This window comes from Oncorhynchus masou, chromosome 15 (assembly GCF_036934945.1).
Source record: "Oncorhynchus masou masou isolate Uvic2021 chromosome 15, UVic_Omas_1.1, whole genome shotgun sequence".
Lineage (NCBI taxonomy): Eukaryota > Metazoa > Chordata > Actinopteri > Salmoniformes > Salmonidae > Oncorhynchus > Oncorhynchus masou.
The window spans coordinates 9,720,305-9,744,487 of record NC_088226.1 but is presented as its reverse complement, the minus strand read 5'-3'; the positions used below and the strand labels follow the sequence as shown (position 1 = coordinate 9,744,487).

At 42.5% G+C, this 24,183-nt stretch overlaps 2 protein-coding genes across 2 annotated transcripts; one reads left to right on the top strand and one right to left on the bottom strand.

Moving 5' to 3' along the window:
- Window positions 1-4,880: 4,880 nt before the first annotated feature.
- On the top strand, window positions 4,881-9,284 carry LOC135555561 (thyrotroph embryonic factor-like). The gene is made up of 4 exons (XM_064988089.1): window positions 4,881-5,143; window positions 5,831-6,235; window positions 6,643-6,860; window positions 7,123-9,284. Exons 1-4 carry the CDS (start codon window positions 5,104-5,106, stop codon window positions 7,336-7,338), a joined length of 879 nt encoding a protein of 292 aa, XP_064844161.1. The 5' UTR covers window positions 4,881-5,103; the 3' UTR covers window positions 7,339-9,284.
- A 6,764-nt stretch (window positions 9,285-16,048) lies between these two features.
- Window positions 16,049-22,873, bottom strand: LOC135555560 (protein Tob2-like). Its single transcript, XM_064988087.1, has 2 exons — window positions 22,664-22,873; window positions 16,049-21,003 (listed from the first exon to the last, which is right to left on the bottom strand). The coding sequence occupies exon 2, from the start codon at window positions 20,724-20,726 to the stop codon at window positions 19,512-19,514; it is 1,215 nt and encodes a 404-aa protein (XP_064844159.1). The 5' UTR covers window positions 20,727-21,003; window positions 22,664-22,873; the 3' UTR covers window positions 16,049-19,511.
- Between the last annotated feature and the right edge of the window lie 1,310 nt (window positions 22,874-24,183).

Here is a 24,183-nt window from a genome sequence, read left to right as displayed (position 1 = left end):
TGATTAATGAACAGTCCAGCAGGCATCAGCTATGTAGCCAAGTGATCATAGGGTCCAGTGAACAGCAATAGATGAAACAGGGGAGCCGCTGGGTAGTCGTTACTACGCTAGCAAGCGGGAGACTCTGTGTTCAAAGTTAGCAGGCCGGGGCTCGTAGAAGCGTCTGCTCCGACGTCCGGAAAAGACCGGTTGAGTGCACAACGGATGGAGTTACGTCGGCAGACCAGTCGTGGTGGAACGGCGGGGCACCGTGTTGACAAAGGGTCTCGGCCAGTTAGCAAAAGAGGTATTGTAGCTACAGTAATTGCTTTTGCTAGCCGGGAGATGCGCCTGGCTCGCGGCTAACTGGTGTTAGCTTTGGGGCAGGGGCGTTAGCCACTCGGTAGCAGCTAGCTAGCAGTGATGATCCGATGACAAGTTAGTCCGTGTAAATCACATGAGATTCCCTTTACATAGTCCTACTCTTAATAGTACATAACTAACCCCTCTGCTAACAGGCCTTGTATATACAGAATATTGCATAGGCCGTAGGGCACTTATGCACACAGTGTTCCCTCATTATGCGGAGAGGTATCCTCACAACTTGATGTAGTCCTAGTGTATGTTCACACACTCTACATCATACCCCTGTTTTTAATTTAGATCCCAAATCCAGTGCCTTTGCTTTTCTGTCTGGCATGTTTTACTGAATTGTGATGGACACAGGCCATAGCCATTCAAATCAAATAAGTTTGACACATGCACATGTTCACTTGCAAGCTCTTCCTCAACAATGCAGTATTCAATATCAAAGAAAAGGGAAAATCCAGAATAGAATGTTTCATTCTTTGTCAGTGTATGGTGTTCACAATGAAATTAATTTGCATGCTCCCATGATAGAGTTCATATCAGACTTGCTTACATACCCATAGACAGTCTACACATCAGAGCTCTCACCCCAGACATCAGTGTTTTATGCCACATGAATTTGGCATGACATTGGTGATTCACAGTGACCCTCTCGTAATCATTTTGTTATGTGTTTACAAATAGCTTTTTCTTTCCATATATCTAGTGGGGGAAAATCTAACAGCAAGTACCAGTGACACGCTCAATTCAGAAGTGGTCTGATAAAGCAAATTCTAAGCTACAGGACAGTTTTGCTAACAGACTGGAAAACAGTGCCTTCAGAAAGTATTCATACCCCTTGACTTATTCCACATTTAGCGTTATAGCCTGAATTCAAAATGGAAATACATGTCTCACCCATCTTCCTTTACACTCGTGTGTATATGGTAGTTGTTAAATTGATAGGTTAGATTACTCGTTGGTTATTACTGCATTGTCGGAACTAGAAGCACAAGCATTTCACTACACTCGCATTAACATCTGCTCACCATGTGTATGTGCCAAATAAAATTTGATTTTGATTTGATCTACACACAATACCACATGAGGACAAAGTGAAAACATGTTTTTAGAAATGTTTTCAAATGTATTGATAATGAAATACAGAAGTCTCTCTCACATAAGTAATTACATGTTAGAATCACCTCTGGCAGCATAGCCATCTGTGAATGTCTAAGAGCTTTGTTTTGCAAGTCTAAGAGCTTCGCACATCTGGGGCCTCATTTATCAATATTGCGTAGAAACTATTCTAAAATACTACTTACGAGCGGAATTTTGAATGTTTGTACACATAGAAAAAGTGTGATTCAACAAACAATCGTACCACTGTCACACTAACACCAGTAAGAAAACCAGTGCTTGTGCACGACCTTGGCTATTTGCATTTTTAAACACCCCTAATTAACCATATGGCCAAAAATATAAACGCATCATGCGACAATTTCAAAGATTATACTGAGTTACAGTTCATATAAGGAAATCAGCAAATTGGGCCCTAATCTATGGATTTCACATGACTGGGAATACAGATACGCATCTATGGGTCACCTTAAAAAAAGGTAGGGGCGTGGATCAGAAAACCATGAGGTGATGGCGGCGGATGAATGCCACGACAATGGGCCTAAGGATCTCGTCACAGTATCTCTGCATTCAAGTTACCATCAATAAAATTAAATTGTGTTCGTTGTCTGATAGCTTATGTCTGCCCATACCATAACCCCACCGCCACCATTGGGCACTCTGTTCACAACGTTGACATCAGAAAACTTGTCACCCACACGACGCCATACAACCTGTCTGCCATCTGACCAGTACAGTTGAAACTGGGATTCATCCGTGAAGAGCACACATCTCCAGCATGCCAGTGGCCATGGAAAGTGAGCATTTGACCACTTTTACGATACCAAACTGCAGTCAGGTCAACACCCTGGTGAGGACGACGAGCATGCAGATGAGCTTCGCAGAGACGGTTTCTGACAGTTTGTGCAGAAATTCTTCGGTTGTGCAAACTCAGTTTCATCAGTTGTCCGGATGGCTGGTCTCAGACGATCCCTCAGTTGAAGAAGCTGGATGTGAAGGTCCTGGGTTACACGTGGTGTGAGGCCGGTTTGACGTACTGCCAAATTCTCTAAAATGACATTGGAGTCAGTTTATGGTAGAGAAATATACATTATATTCTCTGGGAACTGCTCTGGTGGATATTCCTGCAGACAAAATGCCAATTCTTGCTCCCTCAACTTGAGGCATCCCTGACATTGTGTGACAAAATTGCACATTTTAGAGTGGCCTTTTTTATTGTCCCCGGCACAAGGTGCACCTGTGTAAGGATCATGCCATTTAATGAGCTTCTTGATATGCCACACCTGTCAGGTCAATTGATTTTCTTGACAAAGGAGAAATGCTCACTAAAATGGATGTGAACAAGTTTCTGAACGACATTTTTTTTGAAATAAGCTTTATGTGTTTATGGAACATTTCTGGGATCTCTTATTTCAGCTCATGAAACATGGGTCCAACACTTTACATGTTGCATGTATATTTTAGTTCAGTATAAATTGATCTTAAATGTTGTGACCTGACTAAATAATAGCCATCTTCAAGTACTGCCTGTAGAGTCTATTAGATTGGCATTTGTAGAAGCTTGTCAGAGTCTATATAACTTTGCTATACATTTAGGTGCTAGTCTAGATACAAGGTAGCCTACTGACTTATTTTCTGGGCTCATATCACCTGTATTTTAACCTAGATAACTATTTGTGGCTAGTTCCTCCCTCATGTACACACTTGGACTTTTGTTTACTCTGTAAAAGTTCAGATGTACTGTTACTGTATACCACTCTGTCATGTATAGTGTACAGTGAGTGAACAGTTGAGCTGTTGCACATGCTAGAATAACATTGCATTCTATCATATGTTGTGTTGCCATAAAGGTTCATATTGTCTGAAGGTCAGACTGAAATCCACTGTACAAACTGTCTTCATACAAAATATGACACTGACCTAAATAGATAATACATAGGTGAACTAGAACTCAAACAATCAGATTTAATTCACCCAATAAATTAAGCCCTTAATTGGTTCCAGGTATGTCCAACATGGGCTATTAAGTATTGTTGTTACTTGGAATGACTGGTTTGTACTTTTTTTTAAAGAGCAGTGGTGGAATGGGTTTAGTACATCATGTTCCTGTCTGAACATCCTGCAACAAAAAACAGACTGATGTTGAAGCCCCATTTGGATGTGCGTGTGCGCGCAGAAATGTGAGAATTATAGTCTATTAGCATATCGGAAACCATTATCAATATAACAATTTTATTGATGTGGTGTAAAGTGAGGGGATATGACTCATATGTTATTAACACATTTCCAATCCAATGGTAGAACGGTTGCGCTGCGTGTAAATACATGATAGGGACACGCCAGCTGTTCAGTATAGTGCTGCTTTTGCACGTGCCATAACCACGCCCCTCAACAGCTTGTCGCTGCACGTGAAGGAGAGAAAAGAACACACGTGTTTTGTTTGGTCACGAGTGTGGATACAAATGTATCAATGTATAATGCACCCAGTCATCATGTCGTGCAGAGGAGAAACTGGATGCAATGCATCGTCATATAAAACGTAAGTAAGTATCCAACGTTGACAGGGATCCTCAACTAGATTCAGCCGCGGGCCATTTTTTTCTTGAGTGGTCGGGGGCGGACCATAATAAACAGTTTTTTTTTTTAAAGTAGACTGCAAATTAACCACAAGAGGCCTTAACAATGGCGCTCATTGTAAGAGTAGGGACGTTCACCCCGGTTTCATGGCTAAATTCCCAACCTGGCCACCTTATCACCCTCCTCATTCCCAATTGGCATATATCACCCCCCACCTGTCCAACTGTGTGGTGAGAGTTATGGCACAATCCTAGTGCATCACTGAGGTGGGTGCTACTCATTGATGTTGGGTGAGGTGGGTTTCACGATGTAAAGTGATTTGAGTACCTCAGTTGGTAGAAAAGTGCAATATAAAATCTAGGAAATTATTATACGACCACATATGTCTATATGAGTGGGAATACTTGGAGCTGATTTCCTGGTGTTTTTATAAATAAAACCACCGCCGGTTGGGGAAGCCTGGCCTACTACGATTTGATAGCCTAGTAGTTGACATTAAATGTCGCGAAGCATCATTGTCTTCGTCTCCTCCAGTTCCCAGGGTTAGTGAATGGCCATAGTCATACAGTTCCAGATCTATCTGGTTTAGCTGCTAAGTGTAGCAATAATAGGAGTCAGGAGACACAATATTGACATTCTGCACGCAATGTACAGTTATTTCCGTACGAAGGATTGAAACGGAGTGTTCCTTCAGCCAATGAGCTCCCGGTGTGTTCTACTGCTTCTGTTTTGACTGGCTAACCAGCGAGTTTTCTGTCAGCTACTCAATATTAAAAGTTACATATGTGGCCAATCCAGGCCGAGTATTTTCTGAAGAGGCGTAAAGCTCATGAATAAGAAAACAGTGCTCGCGGTAGGCTATGACTGTCGGGATCTGTGGTGTTTGTTTTGACAAGGTTTTAATTTGTGAAACGGGTTTCAAAGCAACAGACTGAAATACTGCTTTGACTTCATTTATCCACGGATATTGCTAACAGTGCCTGGGAAACTACATTCAAGGCGCCTCTGCAGCCTGGGTCGGATCCACAGAAATCGTTTCCTATTGTTTTGAAGAAGATTATGGACATTCCCCCACCTGATATTCTCGAAGGCGACGATGGTAAGACTAGCCTACTGGTGTCGTTGTGGATGAATTGAGAGATCCTTTCCAATGTATACATGTTTTATGTGAACTGCATAGATCTGATGTGATCGTTGACTTCGCGGACATGTTGACTGGTGTATGGAGACGTAGTAGTGCTTTTAATGAGCGTTTGTGTACCCTCAAACAACTGGACACATTTTTTAAAATCTGCTATGTTTGATCATTATATATGACTAGTTCAATAGTTGTTCAAATGTGCCAAGTATAGAACAGTACTGGGGAAGAAAACCCTTTGTACATTCTGATTGCTGTTCCAGTTTCCCCTGAGGCACTGAACTGAGGGAGGAAAAAAGAACATAAAGTTCTCACACCCCCTACTTGTCCTAGAGCACTGCAATCAAACAATTTTTTCACATACAATATGAGTACATAATTGTCTTGCATTTGAAGGGCAATTAATATTTTTTTCACGTTCGTTTTTGCGTTTAGGGACTGTGTTGACACGTCCAGATTTCCCTTACCCGTTGTTTATGGGTTGATGCAGCCCTCTTTTCTTTTCCCTCATTCTGTCATTTCACCACTTCTTTTTTTCTACTTCTTTCCATGACATCAGACTTCTATCTTCCTTTATTTACCACCCTGTATGTGTTCACATGGCCGTGCAACCTTCACCCATTATGCTCATCACGGTTATCTCCACAGAAATAGAGAAGAAGAAGTTGTGCTCTGCCGATAATGGCGAGGCCGGTGTTGGAGGGGCCAGTGGTGGGACTGGAGGTACAGGCATTGGAGGGGTGTCCGCCTCCCTTACCCCTGCCATCTGGGAGAAGACCATCCCCTATGACGGGGAGACCTTCCACTTGGAGTACATGGACCTGGATGAGTTCCTGCAGGAGAATGGCATCCCAGTCACCCTAGAGGAGGAGCTGCAGAAGAGCCTGGCCCAGGAGGAAACCAAGGGGACAAGACCCCCTTTCACCACCCCTGACACAGAGACCGTCACACTCACCTTAGAGCCAGCTGAACAAGAGAAAGAAGATGGGGACGATGAAGATGCTGTGTCTGGGTTTGAAGCAACGGAGGTTGAAGTGTCTAAAAATAAAAAAGGTACATTGTTGGGGCCCATTTGTTAAAAGCCCAGACACAGTACCACTGTAACAAATTCTACCTTTGAACTCAACATGCACATACACTGACACTGTAATAGACACTTGCAACATGCTGACACTAGATACTCCCATATTGTATACAAATGTCAAATAGACTTACCCGATGCATTCGACACCTTGCCCAAAGCACACACATGGACATGTACATGTGAAACCTGAGCTCTACAGCATTAACAAATAGCAGTATTCATATAGTGCTGACCTTAGTATGTCTTAAGGAAAAAATCTAGCAAACAGTTTGAATTTTCTATTAACTATAGCCTTCAAGATTATAAGAACATACTTAACAGCTACCAAAATAAATATACTCATACTCATCATTGAACTGACTTTGTCTCCCTCTAGAGGGGAAGTCTGCAGACCGACTCACATCCACTCCCATCGACCCGGAGGACATTGAGGTGGACATCAACTTCCAACCGGACCCCACAGACCTGGTGCTGTCCAGCGTGCCTGGGGGTGAGCTGTTCAACCCACGCAAACACAAGTTCTCTGACGAGGACCTCAAACCACAGCCCATGATCAAGAAGGCCAAAAAGGTCTTTGTGCCCACTGAGCAGAAGGTAAGATGACCAGTGAATATTTGTTTCAGGGAGGTGATGAATGATGGAACTGGTTGTTCTGTAGTAGGATAATGAGAATGTAGCCACTGCAATTAGGCACCAAATAATCATTGGTTGATGAAGATTGTAGTATCACTATGTTACACCAGAAAAATTAATGAGTGAGTAGTAAGCCATGAAATAAAGGGGCTTGTCTGGGATTAGGGATGTTTCCACAACACTGATTTTATTATTTTGTATTAAAATCCTCTGTCTCCCACAGGACGATAAATACTGGTCGAGGAGGAAGAAGAACAACGTGGCAGCCAAACGTTCACGTGACGCCCGGCGGCTGAAGGAGAACCAGATCACAGTGCGCGCTTCGTTTCTGGAGAGGGAAAATGCGGCGTTGCGGCTACAAGTGGCTGAGTTGCGAAAGGACTGTGGTCGCTGCAAGAACATCATGTCCCGATATGAAGCCAAATACGGACCATTGTAAGGGACAAACGTTATCTTTCAAGAAAAGAACCGAAAAATAAAAACACCCCCAAAACGCAGACACAAAGAGAAACTGAATTGCACTCCTTTCATGGTGAACACCGGTCACTGCGTCAAGTTCTAGATCATTTCCAACACGACAGTGGAGGCATGGATACACACTGTCAGTGAGCCCGGCAGCAACATGACGAGAGGTGGACATGAAAGGTTGTGGAGAGCGACTGGCTACACCACATACAGGGACTCAATTACAGACATAACATGTATATTGTCTACTGCTAGTCAGGTCTTATCACTGGCCAGAGAAGTCAGAGAAAGCTGGTGGTGAAAAGAAGCGCTTAAAAGTTACACACACATTTATACAGCGTATTAATGGGTTGTTTTGTGGACCAAAGCATGAACATCATCAGTGATGAGTAGTGAATATTGAAAGTTGTCCCCCTGCCCTCTTCCCACTGTTTTCAGTAACTGACTGTCTCTCTCCTCTGTTTCAAGTACTTGTGCAGAGGCTCTGAAGAAGGACATGTGAACTCTTGATTTATTCATAATTGGGTAGGGGAGAAAACAATGAATAACAAAACAGACAGATTGAGGGTTGCACCTTCGTGATCATACACAGAGGAAATAATTGATATTGGTCAGACAAAGGGCGAGATAGTGGTGTTTTCTTGTCACAGCTTTTCTATGTCTGTCTTTGTTTGTACCACACACTGAGGTGTGTGTGGAGAGAATTCTTTGTAGATAGTTTTCTCCCTGCACCACATAGATTGTGTTACCCCTGTTTTGCACTTAACCCTTCCAAAGCAACACCTTGTGGGTGAAGATTAGATGTAGGGCTGGGCGGGTACTTTTTTCCTATTAAGACATGACCCACACATTTTAAGCAATTGTTTATACAAAAACTAACTCTGCTTCTAATATCTTTCCACCAAAAATACTGTTTTCTGGGGGAAAGAGGTGTTTTAAAAAGTAGTATGGCAAGGACTGTCTTTCCTCAGTATGTTTATTGCTCATAAGTCAGGCATTTATAAGGGCCCTCACTGGTGGAGGGGTATTTAAAATGTATGTTGGTTTATGTCATTGCTCACTGCAAGTAGAGGGCACTGTATATTTGTGCCTCCTGTAGTTTGTCTGGGATTAAGAGTCAGTTATTTTATCAATACCTGTGTCTTTTTATCTTAATTTACTGCTATTCCTTATGTTTGTTGAATAGCTATTATGATCAATGCTGTATTTATTCTAACAATGCATCTTGATTGACGTGCAACAATCTGTCAGATTTATATTTCTTTAGAGGAAAGAAAACAATGAACCAATGATTAAGCAGGGATCTCAATGGACAAACTGTGGTTTTTGGTTTATTTATTTTTAACCGGTTTTCAACCAGAATTTTACAGAAATATTTTTTTTTTCTAAAGACAATTTCCTATTTACCTCATCCAACACTTCCATTGTTTAATGCTCCTATCTTATTGGATACCAATAATTTTGAAGGGTTGGGGTGCCTATGACAATGTTGACAGGAATTGTGAGCACAAGAAAGGTGGTTTTGGTTAAGTTTAATAAAAAATGATAGGTCAAGGTACAGAGTCGACGCAGAGTTCTGTTTGTCAAAGTGGCTGTGCCTCAATTGTTGCAAATACTACATAGCAGACTGTTAAGTAAAGGGACTCGATCTCTTAAGTGTCTGATGAATGTGTTCCTGTGCCGATCTTCATTATGATGCATATTAGAATCATACATGTGGCAATAATATTAATTTTACTCTGCTTTGTTTCTGTAAAATAACTATGATAGACAATGTTGAAATGGTGCAAAGTCATGTGTGCTTCCAATTAAGTTTCCCAGTAATCCTGCTGCACGAAAATGTGTTAATGGTGTAACGTTTGCATCTGTTTTACACTAAGTGTATGTACTTATGTCTGTAAATTAAAGGATCAAAACAAATATTTACTGAATTTGCTTCAATGGAAAGCATTGCATTGCGCTGACATTCATATTTTGTATGCTTAGTAGAACGACATTTTTACCTTGTTAGCTCGGGGATTTGATCCAGCCACCTTTCTATTACTGGCCCAACGCTCTAACCACTAGGCTACCTGCTGCTCCATATACAGAGGGTACCGGGTCAATGTGCGGGGGTACAGGGTAGTCAAGGTAATTTGTACATGTAGGTAGGGGTGATGTGACTATAATAAACAGCGTAGCAGCAGTGTAAAAAACAAATGGAGGGGTGGGGGGTGTCAATGTAAACCGTCCGGGGGCCATTTGGTTAATAGTTTAGCAGTCTTATGGCTTGGGGGTAGAAGCTGTTAAGGAGCCTGTTGGTCCTAGACTTGGAGCTTCGGTACTGCTTACCGTGTGGTAGCAGAGAAAACAGTCTATGACTTGGGTGACTGGGGTCTTTGAACATTTTGGCTGTGTGCTTAGGGTCGTTGTCCTGTTGGAAGGTTAACCTTCACCCCAGTCTGAGGTCCTGAGCGCTCTGGAGCAGGTTTTCATCAAGGTTCTCTGTGTACTTTGCTCTGTTCATTTTTTCCCTCGATCCTGACCAGTCTCTCAGTCCCTGATGCTGAAAAACATCCCCACAGCATGATGCTGCCACCACCATGCTTCAACGTAGGGATGGTGCCAGGTTTCCTCCAGATGTGACGCTTGGCATTCAGGCCAAAGAGTTCAATCTTGGTTTCATCAGACCAGAGAATCAGGTTTCTCATCGTCAGAGTCATTTAGTGCCTTTTGGTGAACTCCAAGCGGGCTGTCATGTGCCACTCTATCATAAAGGCCTGATTGGTGGAGTGCTGCAGAGATGGTTCTCCCATCTCCACAGAGGATCTCTGCAGCTCTGTCAGAGTGCCCATCGGGTTATTGGTCACCTCCCTGATCAAGGCCCTTCTTCCCCAATTGCTCAGTTTGGCTGGGCGGCCAGAGTCTTGGTGGTTCCAAACTTCTTCCATTTAAGAATGATGGATGCCACTGTGTTCTTGGGGACCTTCAATGCTGCAGACATTTGTTGGTACCCTTCCAAAGATCTGTGCCTCGACACAATCCTGTCTCGGAGCTCTACGGACAAATCCTTCGACCTCTTGGCTTGGTTTTTGCTCTGACATGCACTGTCAACTGTGGGACCTTATATAGACAGGTGTGTGCCTTTCCACATCATGTCCAATTGAATTGAATTGATACTGATAATCTATTATTGTGAAGAGAATTGTATTGGATTCACCGTTTGTGTACCATGTCTCATAGAGGTCTGAACCATGAGTTTAATATCAGACTCTTTCTTACATGAATATGTCACTTTGATTTGTCTTGCCTTCCAGGTCACCTACTTGGTCATTTTGCAAAATATATTATTTTCTGGAACTAGTACATGTAGCCATCTCCTTGTTATTAAATTATTAGAGATAGACAAATTGTTTTTGCACCCACCATGCATCACGTCTGCAATGGTCATGTGAGGTGAAATGTGTATATTTTGGGATATGGGCACTCAGTTTGTTTGTTCGACCTGACGAAGACCCGTTTTGGATGTAAACGTTGTCAGTAAAGCGGCTGAATTGGGAGCTTTAACAGTGTACGGGCCTTCTTGTTCGATACTAGTATTCTTTATTAGCCCAGCACCTATGTTTGTCAGGATGTGTGTATGACCACACATTTTTCAATCAGTTTTCAATCAATCTCAAGGATGATCAATGGAAACAGGATGCACCTGAGCTCAATTTCTAGACTCATAGGAAAGGGTCTGAACACTTATGTAAATGTGATATTTCAGTTTTTAATTTTAAATACCTTTTCGCTTTGTAATTATGGGGTATCGTGTGTAGACTGATGAGGATTTAAAATAAAATCTATTTTAGAATAAGGCTGTAACGTAACAAAATGTGAAAAAAGGGAAGAGATTTGAACACTTCCCGAATGCACTGTATATACATAAGTGTGTGGACACCCCTTCAAATTAGAGGATTTGGCTATTTCAGCCACACCCGTTGCTGACATGTGTATAAAATCAAACATGCAGCCATGCAATCTCCATAGACAAACAGTGGCAGTAGAATGGCCTTACTGAAGAGGTCAGTAACTTTCAACAGTGACTTTCGACTCATATCAAACATCTCCAATCTAAAATCAAATCTAGAGTCGGCTTTCTATTCCGCAACAAAGCCTCCTTCACTCACGCCGCCAAACTTACCCTAGTAAAACTGACTATCCTACCGATCCTTGACTTCGGCGATGTCATCTACAAAATAGCTTCCAATACTCTACTCAGTAAACTGGATGCAGTTTATCACAGTGCCATCCGTTTTGTTACTAAAGCACCTTATACCACCCACCACTACGACCTGTATGTTCTAGTCGGCTGGTCCTTGCTACATATTCATCACCAGACCCACTGGCTCCAGGTCATCTACAAGTCCATGCTAGGCAAAGCTCCGCCTTATCTCAGTTCACTGGTCACGATGGCAACACCCACCCGTAGCACTCGCTCCAGCAGGTGTATCTCACTGACCATCCCTAAAGCCAACACCTCATTTGTCTGCCTTTCCTTCCAGTTCTCTGCTGCCTGTGACTGGAACGAATTGCAAAAAATTGCTACAGTTGGAGACTTTTATCTCCCTCGCCAACTTTAAACATCTGCTATCTGAGCAGCTAACCGATCGCTGCAGCTGTACATAGTCCATCGGTAAATATCCCACCCAATTTACCTACCTCCCCATACTGTTTTTATTTATTTACTTTTCTGCTCTTTTGCACACCAGTATCTCTACCTGCACATGACCATTTGATCATTTATCACTCCAGTGTTAATCTGCTAAATTGTAATTATTCACCTACCTCCTCATGCCTTTTGCACACAATGTATATAGACTCTTTTTTTTCTACTGTGTTATTGACTTGTTTATTGTTTACTCCATGTGTAACTCTGTGTTGTTGTCTGTTCACACTGCTATGCTTTATCTTGGCCAGGTTGCAGTTGTAAATGAGAACTTGTTCTCAACTAGCCTACCTGGTTAAATAAAGGTGAAATTAAAAAATTAAAAACGTGGCACCGTAATAGGATGCCAACTTTCCAACAAGTCAGTATGTCAAATTTCTTCTCTGCTAGAGCTGCCCTTGTCAACTGTAACTGCTGTTATTGTGAAGTGGAAACGTCGAGAAGCAACAACGGCTCAGCCGTGAAGTGGTAGGCCACCCAAGCTCACAGAAAGGGACCGCAGAGTGCTGTAGCGCATACAAATTGTCTGTCCTTGGTTGCAACACTCACTACAGAGTTCCAAACTGCCTCTGGAAGCAACGTCAGCACAATAACTGTTCATCGTGAGCTTCATTAAGTAAGTTTCCATGGCCGAGCAGCCACACACAAGCCTAAAATCACCATGCTTTGGCTGGAGTGGTGTAAAGCGCCCAGCCATTGGACTCTGGAGCAGGGGAAACGTGTCCTCTGGAGTGATGAATCATGCTTCACCATCTGGCAGTCCGACGGACAAATCTGGATTTGGCGGATGCTAGGAGAACGCTACCTGCCCCAATGCATAGTGCCAACTGTAAAGTTTGGTGGATGAGGAATAATGGTCTGGGGCTGTTTTTCATGGTTCGGGCTAGGCCCCTTAGTTCCAGTGAAGGGAAATCTTAACACGACAGCATACAATGACATTCTAGACGATTCTGTGCTTCCAACTTTTTGGCAACAGTTTGGGGAAGGCCCTTTCCTGTTTCAGCATGACAATGTCCCTGCGCACAAAGCGAAGTCCACACAGAAATGTTTTGTCGAGATTGGTGTGGAAGAACTTGACTGGCCTGCACAAAACCCTGACCTCAACCCCATCGAACACCTTTGGGATGAATTGTAATGCAGACTGCAAGCCAGGCCTAATCACCCAACATCAGTGCCAACCTAACTAATGCTCTTGTGGCTGAATGGAAACCACTCCCCGCAGCAATGTTCCAACATTTAGTGGAAAGCCTTCCCAGAAGAGTGGAGGCTGTTATAGCAGTAAAGGGGGGGGACCAACTCCATATTAATGCCCATGATTTTGGAATGAGATGATTGACGAGCCGGTGTCCACATACTTTTGGTCATGTAGTGTACTTCCTATTTTGAGTGCTATCTTTGCTGTTGTAGTGTTTGCCCTTGGGCAGTCACAAGGTTATAAATGATTCCTTTTATTTTAGTTTGAAACATCTTGTAAAATACTAAATATCTATTTAGAAATTAACTGGACGTTAGCTTTTTGTGATGTCAGATGTTTGTTTTTGGTTCCTTATGTTACACGTGTTTCAGGATAATGAAGTCTTCTCAATGAGGTGGTGGGGACTGAATTATTTCTTTTTACATGGTTCATGAATACAATTACAGTTACTTCCTACCAGATCTGCATAGAAAACTGTTATAAAAGATACCAACTCCAGGCTGAAACAGCCCTTCACAATACAAACAGTCAAGGTCATCCTAAAAGAATAGCCTCTTTGGATGTAGAAAACAGTCCAAAGAAAATTATAACGGTCTCTTTTAACAGCTATAATACTCCTGATAGGATAAACATTACTTCGAGGGAATTTCAAACTTTACCTGTCAAGTGCATTTTTTTCAACTCTTAAATAAAGATGAATTTCCTGTTGTGATTTTTAATCTGTATGTACCCATGTATGGGATATGTATCATGTATATATTTTTTTAAATTGTACCTTTATTTAACTAGGCAAGTCAGTTAAGAACAAATTCTTATTTTCAATGACGGCCTAGGAACAGTGGGTTCACTGCCTGTTCAGGGGCAGAATGACAGATTTGAACCTTGTCAGTTCGGGGATTTGAACTTACAACCATTCCGGTTACTAGTCCAACGCTCTAACCACTAGGCTACCCTGCCGCCAATTATTAATGAAGTGGAATTCAATGAAAGGTGAGCCCTTGCCTTGACCTTGCCTGAACAATCGACCAACAGCAGTGATTGTTTTACCAACGCTGACAGGATGCACACAAACACATGCGCTGTTTATCACACACACACACAAAACAAGAGATTTGAGGTCCTCTGTTTCTGCTCTGCCTATCCCCCTACCTCATCTACATTAGTATTCCAATGGAGTATGAGAAGTTGCGTAATGATCACAACCATACACAGGGGAGCAGTGTTGCATAAACACAGCCTAAAAGAAAAGGGGGGATAGAGGAGAGGAGTGGTGAGGGAAGAGTGGGGAAATGCGATGGGATAGAGAGCAGAAAGGCAAAGGGGAAAAATAGGGATTTGGTGAGAGAACAGAGGCGATAAAGGGAAGATGAGAGGGTGATGGAGGGGAATGAGATGTGGTGAGAGGGAGGTGAGGAGATAAAGGGAAGATGAGAGGGTGATGGAGGAGGGGAATGAGATGTGGCGAGTGGGCGGTGAGGAGATAAAGGGAAGATGAGAGGGTGATGGAGGAGGGGAATGAGATGTGGCGAGTGGGCGGTGAGGAGATAAAGGGAAGATGAGAGGGTGATGGAGGAGGGGAATGAGATGTGGCGAGTGGGCGGTGAGGAGATAAAGGGAAGATGAGAGGGTGATGGAGGAGGGGAATGAGATGTGGCGAGTGGGCGGTGAGGAGATAAAGGGAAGATGAGAGGGTGATGGAGGAGGGGAATGAGATGTGGCGAGTGGGCGGTGAGGAGATAAAGGGAAGATGAGAGGGTGATGGAGGAGGGGAATGAGATGTGGCGAGTGGGCGGTGAGGAGATAAAGGGGGAAGATGAGAGGGTGATGGAGGAGGGGGAAATGAGATGTGGAATGAGATGGGCGAGTGGGCGGTGAGGAGATAAAGGGAAGATGAGAGGGTGATGGAGGAGGGAATGAGATGTGGCGAGTGGGCGGTGAGGAGATAAAGGGAAGATGAGAGGGTGATGGAGGGGAATGAGATGTGGCGAGTGGGCGGTGAGGAGATAAAGGGAAGATGAGAGGGTGATGGAGGAGGGGAATGAGATGTGGTGAGTGGGCGGTGAGGAGATAAAGGGAAGATGAGAGGGTGATGGAGGAGGGGAATGAGATGTGGTGAGTGGGCGGTGAGGAGATAAAGGGAAGATGAGAGGGTGATGGAGGACGGGAATGAGATGTGGTGAGTGGGCGGTGAGGAGATAAAGGGAAGATGAGAGGGTGATGGAGGAGGGGAATGAGATGTGGTGAGTGGGGGTGAGGAGATAAAGGGAAGATGAGAGGGTGATGGAGGAGGGGAATGAGATGTGGTGAGTGGGCGGTGAGGAGATAAAGGGAGCCAAGGAGTAGCTGACCAAGCATGTTAATGCCAAACATCGACACGCCATAGGAGAGCAGAGCCCAGTGGAGTCACAACAGGGAGTCATGCAAACATCTGACAGATATACTAACACAGTCAAAATAATGCACCGGACATATTTCGAGGTGATGAAATTAGGCAATATTTGTCTGGGGTCGAAGAGTTTGTGAGATGAGCTATTTGAGGTTTTCATATCTGGGTTGAATTATTAATCAGACTTTTATATGTTTACATCAATATTAGAACGTATTGCAATGCTATGAAATACATGTTTATTTTCTACAACCTCGCAGGGCTTTTTATATCGCAGGGGAACATAAATACTAGAAGAATTCATGATCACAAGAAGGCCAACAGACACTATTCCAAATAATTTTGTAATAATTATTTTGCCAGGATTTGTCACATTTGACAAACTGAAAGACAAAAATGACAAGAGAACTGTATTATTTTCCATGCTTACTTTTGCAATTGTTTTATTACAAACTTTAAAAATAATCTGATACAATAAGAAAGTGCAGTAGTAAGTCCCCATTCCCATGGGGGAGCACAGAAAACAGGTCATTGCATTTCAGTAGTGAAAGGTTCATATACATCTACAGGGTGTACAGATCAGATACGAAATAGGAAAATGATAACAAAATACACACAAAAGAGAAAGTACTATATTAATATATCTTACTTTTCAATTGTATCCATTTATTCTTAAATGTTAAATAGAAAATACTTCTTTATTACAACAAAATATTCCAAAGTGTTAAATAAAACACACGTAGATAGAATACAAAACTCTGTTTCTCACTTTGATTCAATCCTGGTGGTAGAACAGCCTGCTTTTAGTGTGGATTTAACAACCAAGTATTTTTAATTACAACACTTGGAGAGGATAGTGTAATCTGTTACTCTTTTTTAAATGCAAGACGTATACCAACAGCCAACCACTATACTGCAAAAAAACACTGTCCATCCTGTGACCAAAAAGCTAATGTGAAACAATATTTATAGTTTTCCTGTAATCCATCAGAACTTCCAAGTAGAGCAGCCCCCATCCCTCAAACGTCACAGTCCTCTGGCCTTCCCATTGGCAGGCAGTCAGTGACTGCAACATGGCCTCCAAGCCACCAGTCAAACCTCTAGACCTGCTTTGCAGGCACAGAGAATTATATACAGCACACATCCGATTACCAAGAGTAATCTGACCATTATTTAAGCAATGGGGGGCAGCAGCACTTTGGGATGCTCGTAGGGATTTTGGAAACCAAACATCTCACGGAATCAACAAGCACAAATAAAAATAGCTCTATCCATCACCAGCCTGTCCACCAGGATTGACCAGTCACTGATCATAATAAACAGCACATTCAATGACGATCCTCCTCCTAAACCTACTTGAAACTCTTGACTTGAAGAAATGTATTAGAATATTTGTGGTCTAAAATATGACGTTAGTTACACATTGCACTGGACCAGGGTCAGTGTCTGTGTGAGTAAAGACAGTCTTAGTTATGGCTATAGTAGCGGGAGCAGGGGAATGTTACCACAAAATGGATGTGAGGTGAATACTCTTCAAGGATTATCATCAAGGGTTTTTTGCTTTCCCTCAGTCTTTGTGTGAGAATGAAATCGGCAGCCAATTCAGTCACAGTAGGACTGTTCAGGCACACAAATAAGGTTAGTGGTATAAAGCAAAGATGTATGGCACTGGACAATATGTAGATGGAATATGAATGAATAAGGGACAAAATTAGTAACATATGAGCACTACTAAGGGGATTTGGTTTAAATGTGGAGATTTTGGTTTAAGTGTAAGAACTATGAAGGAACAGAAATCTTACACAAGTTATCAGACTGCCCTTAGAAACAGACTGAAAATGATGCTGTCAGACTCTCCACCCATTGTAAACATTCATCTCTGAAGCTCTTCAAAACCCCAATTTAACAAATTACATTTACCCGTCTTTTATTGGACAAATTCTGTACAAGGTACAATCCACATTCAATACTTTATTTTATACATCTTTATTTTTATTCCCAACTTGCATATATATTTAGTTATTTTTGTAAAAATAACTTCACCACATAATTAAACAAAGGAAACCTGAACATAATATATACATATTCCTACTGTTATAACATCTCGCTCTCTCAACTTTTCAAATGTACTTAATTACTTTTGAAAAAAACATAGGAAAAATATAGAAAATTTAAAATAAATTACAAATGTAAAAATGACCCCTTCTCTCACAACCATTACATTTATAATGAGATCCTCCCCTCCCAACCCCTGGACGGAAAGATAAATAAACAGTTTGAATGACACGCATATGACCGACAATCACAGCAAATACCAGTGTACTTATGTTAGCTTATACACAGATGTTAACATGGCACAATCTAGAAAACATTCAGATGGATAGGGACACTCCCCCTTCTATCCAAATACAAATCTCATTGGAACAGAACCAACATTTCTTAGCAGATGCAGCTGGAACATAATGGGCCAATAAGAAGAAAAAAAATCATGTTTAGCGCCTTACATGACTGGGGGGTGTCACATGGCATCTATAGCCCAATAATATAAAGTGCTGGATGGCTCAAAAGGAAAGGTGTGGGCTGCCTGAACCCTGATGACAATTACTGCCCCCTCGATTACCTATATGGAGTCAGGGTATCACCAACACCTACATGAGAATGATCTGACATGGCATCATAAAGTGACAAAAACACAGGTTTAGTTAACATTCATAGTCCTGGTAATTGAAAAGGAAAACAGCTTTCATTATATGATGCTGGTCTCCCACTGGAGCAGCAACTGGAACAGAGATAATTAAGGGATTAAAGAGCAGGGGACCTAGCGTGGGCCTTTGGTTGCAACGCCACTAAAGTTCTACAGAAACGTGCTCCGGGTTTTAAAGTATCAGTCTAAAGCCATTGCACCCAAGATGCCAAAAAAGTGTTAAAATGCCATCGATGCCCCTGCCTTGCCATCCCTTTTTCCTCTCCTTACTCCCTCTCCGTCCTCCTTTCCCTGCAGAGTAAGACCTCTCCTTCATATTCACGCTAAGCCATTCATCACAATCCCCATTGCTTAGCAGCATCCTATTCCCCTCCAACAACGCCCGTTCACCTTCACACACTGCTGACAGATCCGGTCTGTGTGTGTCTGTGTGAGATTAGTACATCATTATATCCGAAGACAAAGATCAACTTGCCTCACATTCACCAAGGTTCGCTGACCTCCCTGGCAGTAATTCTTCCTGTCATGACAGATACATTTCCTCATACCCTGCACATTAAACCCTCCCTTTTCCCAAGACACTACACACAGGCTCCCTTTCTAAGCAAGTCCATGACCAGATTTCAGAGCTGATGAATGGCAAATACTGATACCTCACGCCAAACCAATTCAGACATGTTTCAAGGCTCTAGTAACAGACACACTCTATTCACAATGACCATAAGCCACAGAAGAGCACATTTAACACTTGTTAGCATGAATAAGACATCACCAAACCTGCACAAACCCCTCTGTGCATCTTTGGTAACTAAGGCCGAGCAGATTGCAAAGCGCTAAGCTTTCCAAAGCCATCTTACAGGACATTGGTCCTTTTTCACAGCATAACTACCATACTGCTGTTAATAGACCAAAGCTGAAGGGCATTTTACTCTGCTGAACATTCAATGAAAATGATGCATGTGCAATAGGAGGCTGGTTACTCCTCTGGTTAGAGAAACTGAAATCAAATTCCACAAAAAAAATGAATGATATGGAAATAATCATATTGAAATATATAGTGGAGGTTGTAGTAGTAATAAAACGAATTCTACGCTGTAGTATCAGTAAGAACAATTTTCAAAAAAAATACTTTACTGCCCTACTGCTGCAACAGAAATACTCATAAGAAAGGCTTAGTTGGCCAGCACTACCGGCTGGAAGGCCTGGCTGGGATATTGCAGGTTATACCCCCCTATACCCTCCACAAATGAGGGCTTCTCAATGTAAGAAATCCCACCGCTACCACCAATGATGCCAACAGCTGGACCAGGTGGGGGGCTGGAGAATGGCTCAAATGAGGGGTGGGAGTGGGCAGGGTGAGGGAGCTGGAAGGGGCTTGAGTGCGGTAGTATGGGTGGAGCATCGTTGTCAAAGTATAGGGGCCCTGGGGATGCCGGGTAAACAAACTCTTTGGCATTAGGGGAGAGCTGGCTGGGGATCTGAGCCCCCAGGGAGTGCAGGGAGACTGAGAGGGGCTTGTGTTTCAGCAGCCCTGGGGGAGAGATGTTGGTAGGGGAACGGGCGAGCATCCTCTGTGGCGGGGGCACACCTACACTCGAGCCGCCAGCCGATCCGGAACTGCCACACTTCTTCATCTTAGTGGAGCCAAATTTTGTGGCGGCAAAACTGGCCGTGGTGAAGGTGATGGGCTGCAGCGGTAGACGGGTGCTGGGCAGTGCAGTCGTTGGCTGTTGAGAGGGGAGGTAAGGGAGTGCCCCACTTGGAGGGGAAGGTGTGGATGTGTTAGAGTGGGCCGTTGGGTTTGTGGGTGTGCTGGAGCTGGGATAGCTGAAAATCACTGGGCAGGATGAGGCCGAGAGAGGTGTGGGTGAGCTGGAGAGGGAAGGAAGCAGAACTGGAGATATCTGGGCTCCAATTGGAACAAACACCTGGGCCTCAGGGTTGAAACCTAAGCTCTTGGCCTCCTCTACCTCCATGTCCCCTTTACTCACTCCACTTACTACTTCCACCATTTCGCCTTCCCCACCTAAGCCAGATGAATCCTCCAAGTACAGGACCTTAACGGCTCCATTCTCCCCGATTTGGTAGGACACCTCATAGGGGTCGATCCACACACTCAGCTCAGGGGGTACATTGGCACGCACTTCCTCTGTGTCCAGTCCACTTCTCCTGGCAGCTAGCTCCACCACTGGGTCCCTGGGGGCCCCTAGGTGCAGGCAGCGAAAGGCAGAGCCCCGCAGAGGAGCTTCAGGGTACCAGTGGCCTTCATAGCGCGACAACAGTATCCGCTCCAACTCCTCCCCGAAGAGGTCAGCACGACGACGGGGCAGTTTGTTGTACAGGTAGGACACAATGAAATTCAGTGCTACCTTTACCTCTAGCTGCATGACTGTATCTGGCCAATGCAGTCTGGATAGCCAGGTATTCAAATCAAGCCCAAAATTAGACTATACTGGAACAGTTATCTCTGGCTTGTAGAAGTCTGATGTTTTCTTCTCCACTACATGTACTGCAGGTAAGTTGAAATCCAGCAGAATCTTTAAACCTCTTCCTGGGTGGTCAACATGGACAGACTTGGTGGCCAGGAGGCCAAAACCTAGTCCAACCAGTTGTTTTCAGTTGCCAGGTAACAAGACTTGACAGGTAACGAGATGAGGAGTCCAACTGGTGGAAAAATAAAAACATGGTGTTATTTCTAGGAAGATAAAAGGCAGACCAAATAGGCTCAACAGAAGGGATAATGAGAGAGTGAATGGGTTAGCCAGCCAACATGGAGGGGAGTAACAGCTGCAGTGATCAAGGCAGAAAACCATGATAATCTGCTTCTGCCAGATGCTTCACTACTCAGGATTTCACAATTAGAGAAAGTTCCAAATCAAACAGTGTAGGTGCGAGAGAAGGCTGTGGGTGTACAGTTCACATGTAGGCATGTTTTGCATACTGTAAATGGCAAGGTACTGGCTACAGTGCATAAAGGACACCATTTCCCACCATGCAGCACTATTAACGTCATCACAACACATGCAATACATAGTCCACCTACGCACCATAAACATTGCCCAGCAGGCAGGATTACCCAGCAAGCTAAATTTAACAACTGTATACTTGAGATCTACGAGAACATGGTTATAATGTATGCATCAAGGAGGATGAATTTTATATTGTGAATCAGATTAGCTTGAGAAAAAATATAATTATTGATATGAGATATAGCTACTCTGTTTGCAGGCAGAACATTGCATCGATGGCTAGAAGATGGGCAAGAACAAGATACAATACATAACCTGACTTCACTTCTTATTTAAGACAGTATTTTACTTGTGTTAAATATATGAAGAAGCTCCTTTGAAGAGTTGTGAAACCATTCAATTGGAGATGTTTGGCAGACGGCAAACAAACTTTCATGACTATATTTAAATCAAAGATAATGAAGTTTACAGTACAGCTTCAAAAAGCATTAACCACCATAGTCATTTCACATATCCAATGTCATTCAATGTCATCCCTACAAAGCTGTTTTCTCATCTTTTCATATGCAGCTGGGACTTTATGTACAGTACAAAGTAAAAGCTGTCATGTATCAAAATGGATCCTAGTTGTTAATTTTGACAATTGACCTATAATGCATACACTATATTAGTTGAAGCAACATTACTCAACCATGAACATGTTTGTTTGTCATGGTTGTGTCCTACTACTAAGTAGACTACACAAACCAACAGTAGTTACATGACCTAATCTGATAGTTGACATTGTTTACAGTGCATCATCACCACCATAAAGCACACATCTGTCCACTCACTGTAACAACGTGGCAAGCTTATTCAAGTGGAAACTATACCTGTATATAGTAACAGAACACATTTCCCTAATAAGGACACATACACTATTCTAACAAACTGGAAGACCTTCATTTATTTACAATGCCAATTTGTAAGGAGACTAATAAAGTGGTGAATGTTGCAGTCTCATGTCATTATATCGACACATGAGCAGGACTACAATAGCTCAATAATAAATTGGTCCTGCCCGAAAACAGGAAGAAATGGATTAGCTGTATAAGAGAAGAATAAACACGACTCGAATCTCAAATACGAGTTTGAGTGGGTCTGTCTAAAAATAAAAATAAACAGAATCTAAAATGGATGACAGAACCAATTACAGAGTCTGTTTCTCAAAAGGCAGGGCATATTTTGAGAGTCCTAAAGCCTCTTTGATTAAATCATGAGGATGCACCATCGAGCCAAATGTACGGTTATGGTAGATAAATAAAAATGTATGTCAATGCCATACATGTTTATATGCGGACGCTGTGTATACTTACTAATGCAGCTTGTGTTCAGTTCCTGTGGTTTTAATTCCCGTATTTTACATTGCATTTGAAGGTGATGTGGCTTTTCAAAGTAGTTGTTTAGAGGCATATATAATGTGGTGTGTTAAATGGGTACTGAAACGTATTCTCTTCATACGGTCTCCATTTCCACAACCGACAGGATGACAAAAAAAAAACTGCCCGAGAAAACTTTAGTGTTTGACAACCTTGCGCATTTATACAGGACTATTTCGCCCACACCCCCTGTTCTATGACGTTGGTCTAAATAGGGACTACTTTCTTGATACTTTTGTAATGTACACTATCAAATAAACTCATACACTCATAGGAGAAGAATAGTCGACCCTCAGTAATAAGCCTATAGTTTCAAGAATAAGTAAATCATATGAAATAGGTTACGGGTAATTTAGGATTGCAAATTATGGTAGTTATGATTGAACATATTGGTATGAACAACGATGCTAAATAACAAAATGCATTTTCTTTATTTCTCCCCACCCATGAGCCACACAATTACATCCATGGCTCTACAAAACCAGAAAGCGAAATCCTAGTTTAGTTGGCGAACGGATATTTGTAACTCCAAGTAAGTACTGTGCCATTGCTAAAAATATAAGCGGTGATAGCAACAGAGTCCCTATTGGCTGAGAAGGGGGAGGACCCGTATTTTATTGGGCTGCAAAAGGGTGTCCAGTCAGCAAGTAAGTGATATGACGTTTTGCAGGAGTTGTGGGTAATGTCGTTCCAAACATTTTGCGTTATTTACAATATTTGCTTGAATTTCCCGCTGAGACTTGTTTTGGGAAATCATTCTGCAGATAAAATTACATAAGGCTGTAAAGTTACCATGTAAGATTGGCAAGGTTTCTACTTTTTTTCTACTTTCTCCCCCAGAGTGAACCCTACTTTTCAAAAATTAAGAATTGTTTTCTAACTGTTTATCATTTTTAATGTATTTTTATTTTATATGCTATATTTTTGAATATGCAACAACAATCTATAGCCACATAAGGAGAGTGATTAAAAAGGAAAATATTTGGACACATCATTGGTCCAGGACCAGGACAGGTACTGGAAGAAATATACTGAGTAATGAGTATTCTTAAAAGTAATTATTATAATTCGTTTTATAGATTCCAAGTTCTCTGTCAAAATACCTTCTTCAGGAACTTCATTATATAACTGCTGTGCCACATCAGTCATTGTCATCAGTGGTACTATGTAAATATGTCCAATTAATTTGCATCAGTAAAACTCCTAGCCGACAGGTAGCCTAATGGCGCGGCTGGTGTTCTCGTGGGGCCACAGGTAGTCTAGTGGCTTGTGACCGAAAGGTTGGTAGCTCGAATCCCCGAGCTAACAAGGTAAAAATCTCTCGTTCTGCCCATGAACAAGGCAGTTAACCCACTGTTCCTAGGCCGTCGTTGTAAATAATACATTATTATTCTCTGACTTGCCTAGTTAGGTCAAATAGACCCTTTTAAACTGTAAAAGTGCATCAACTGTAGACT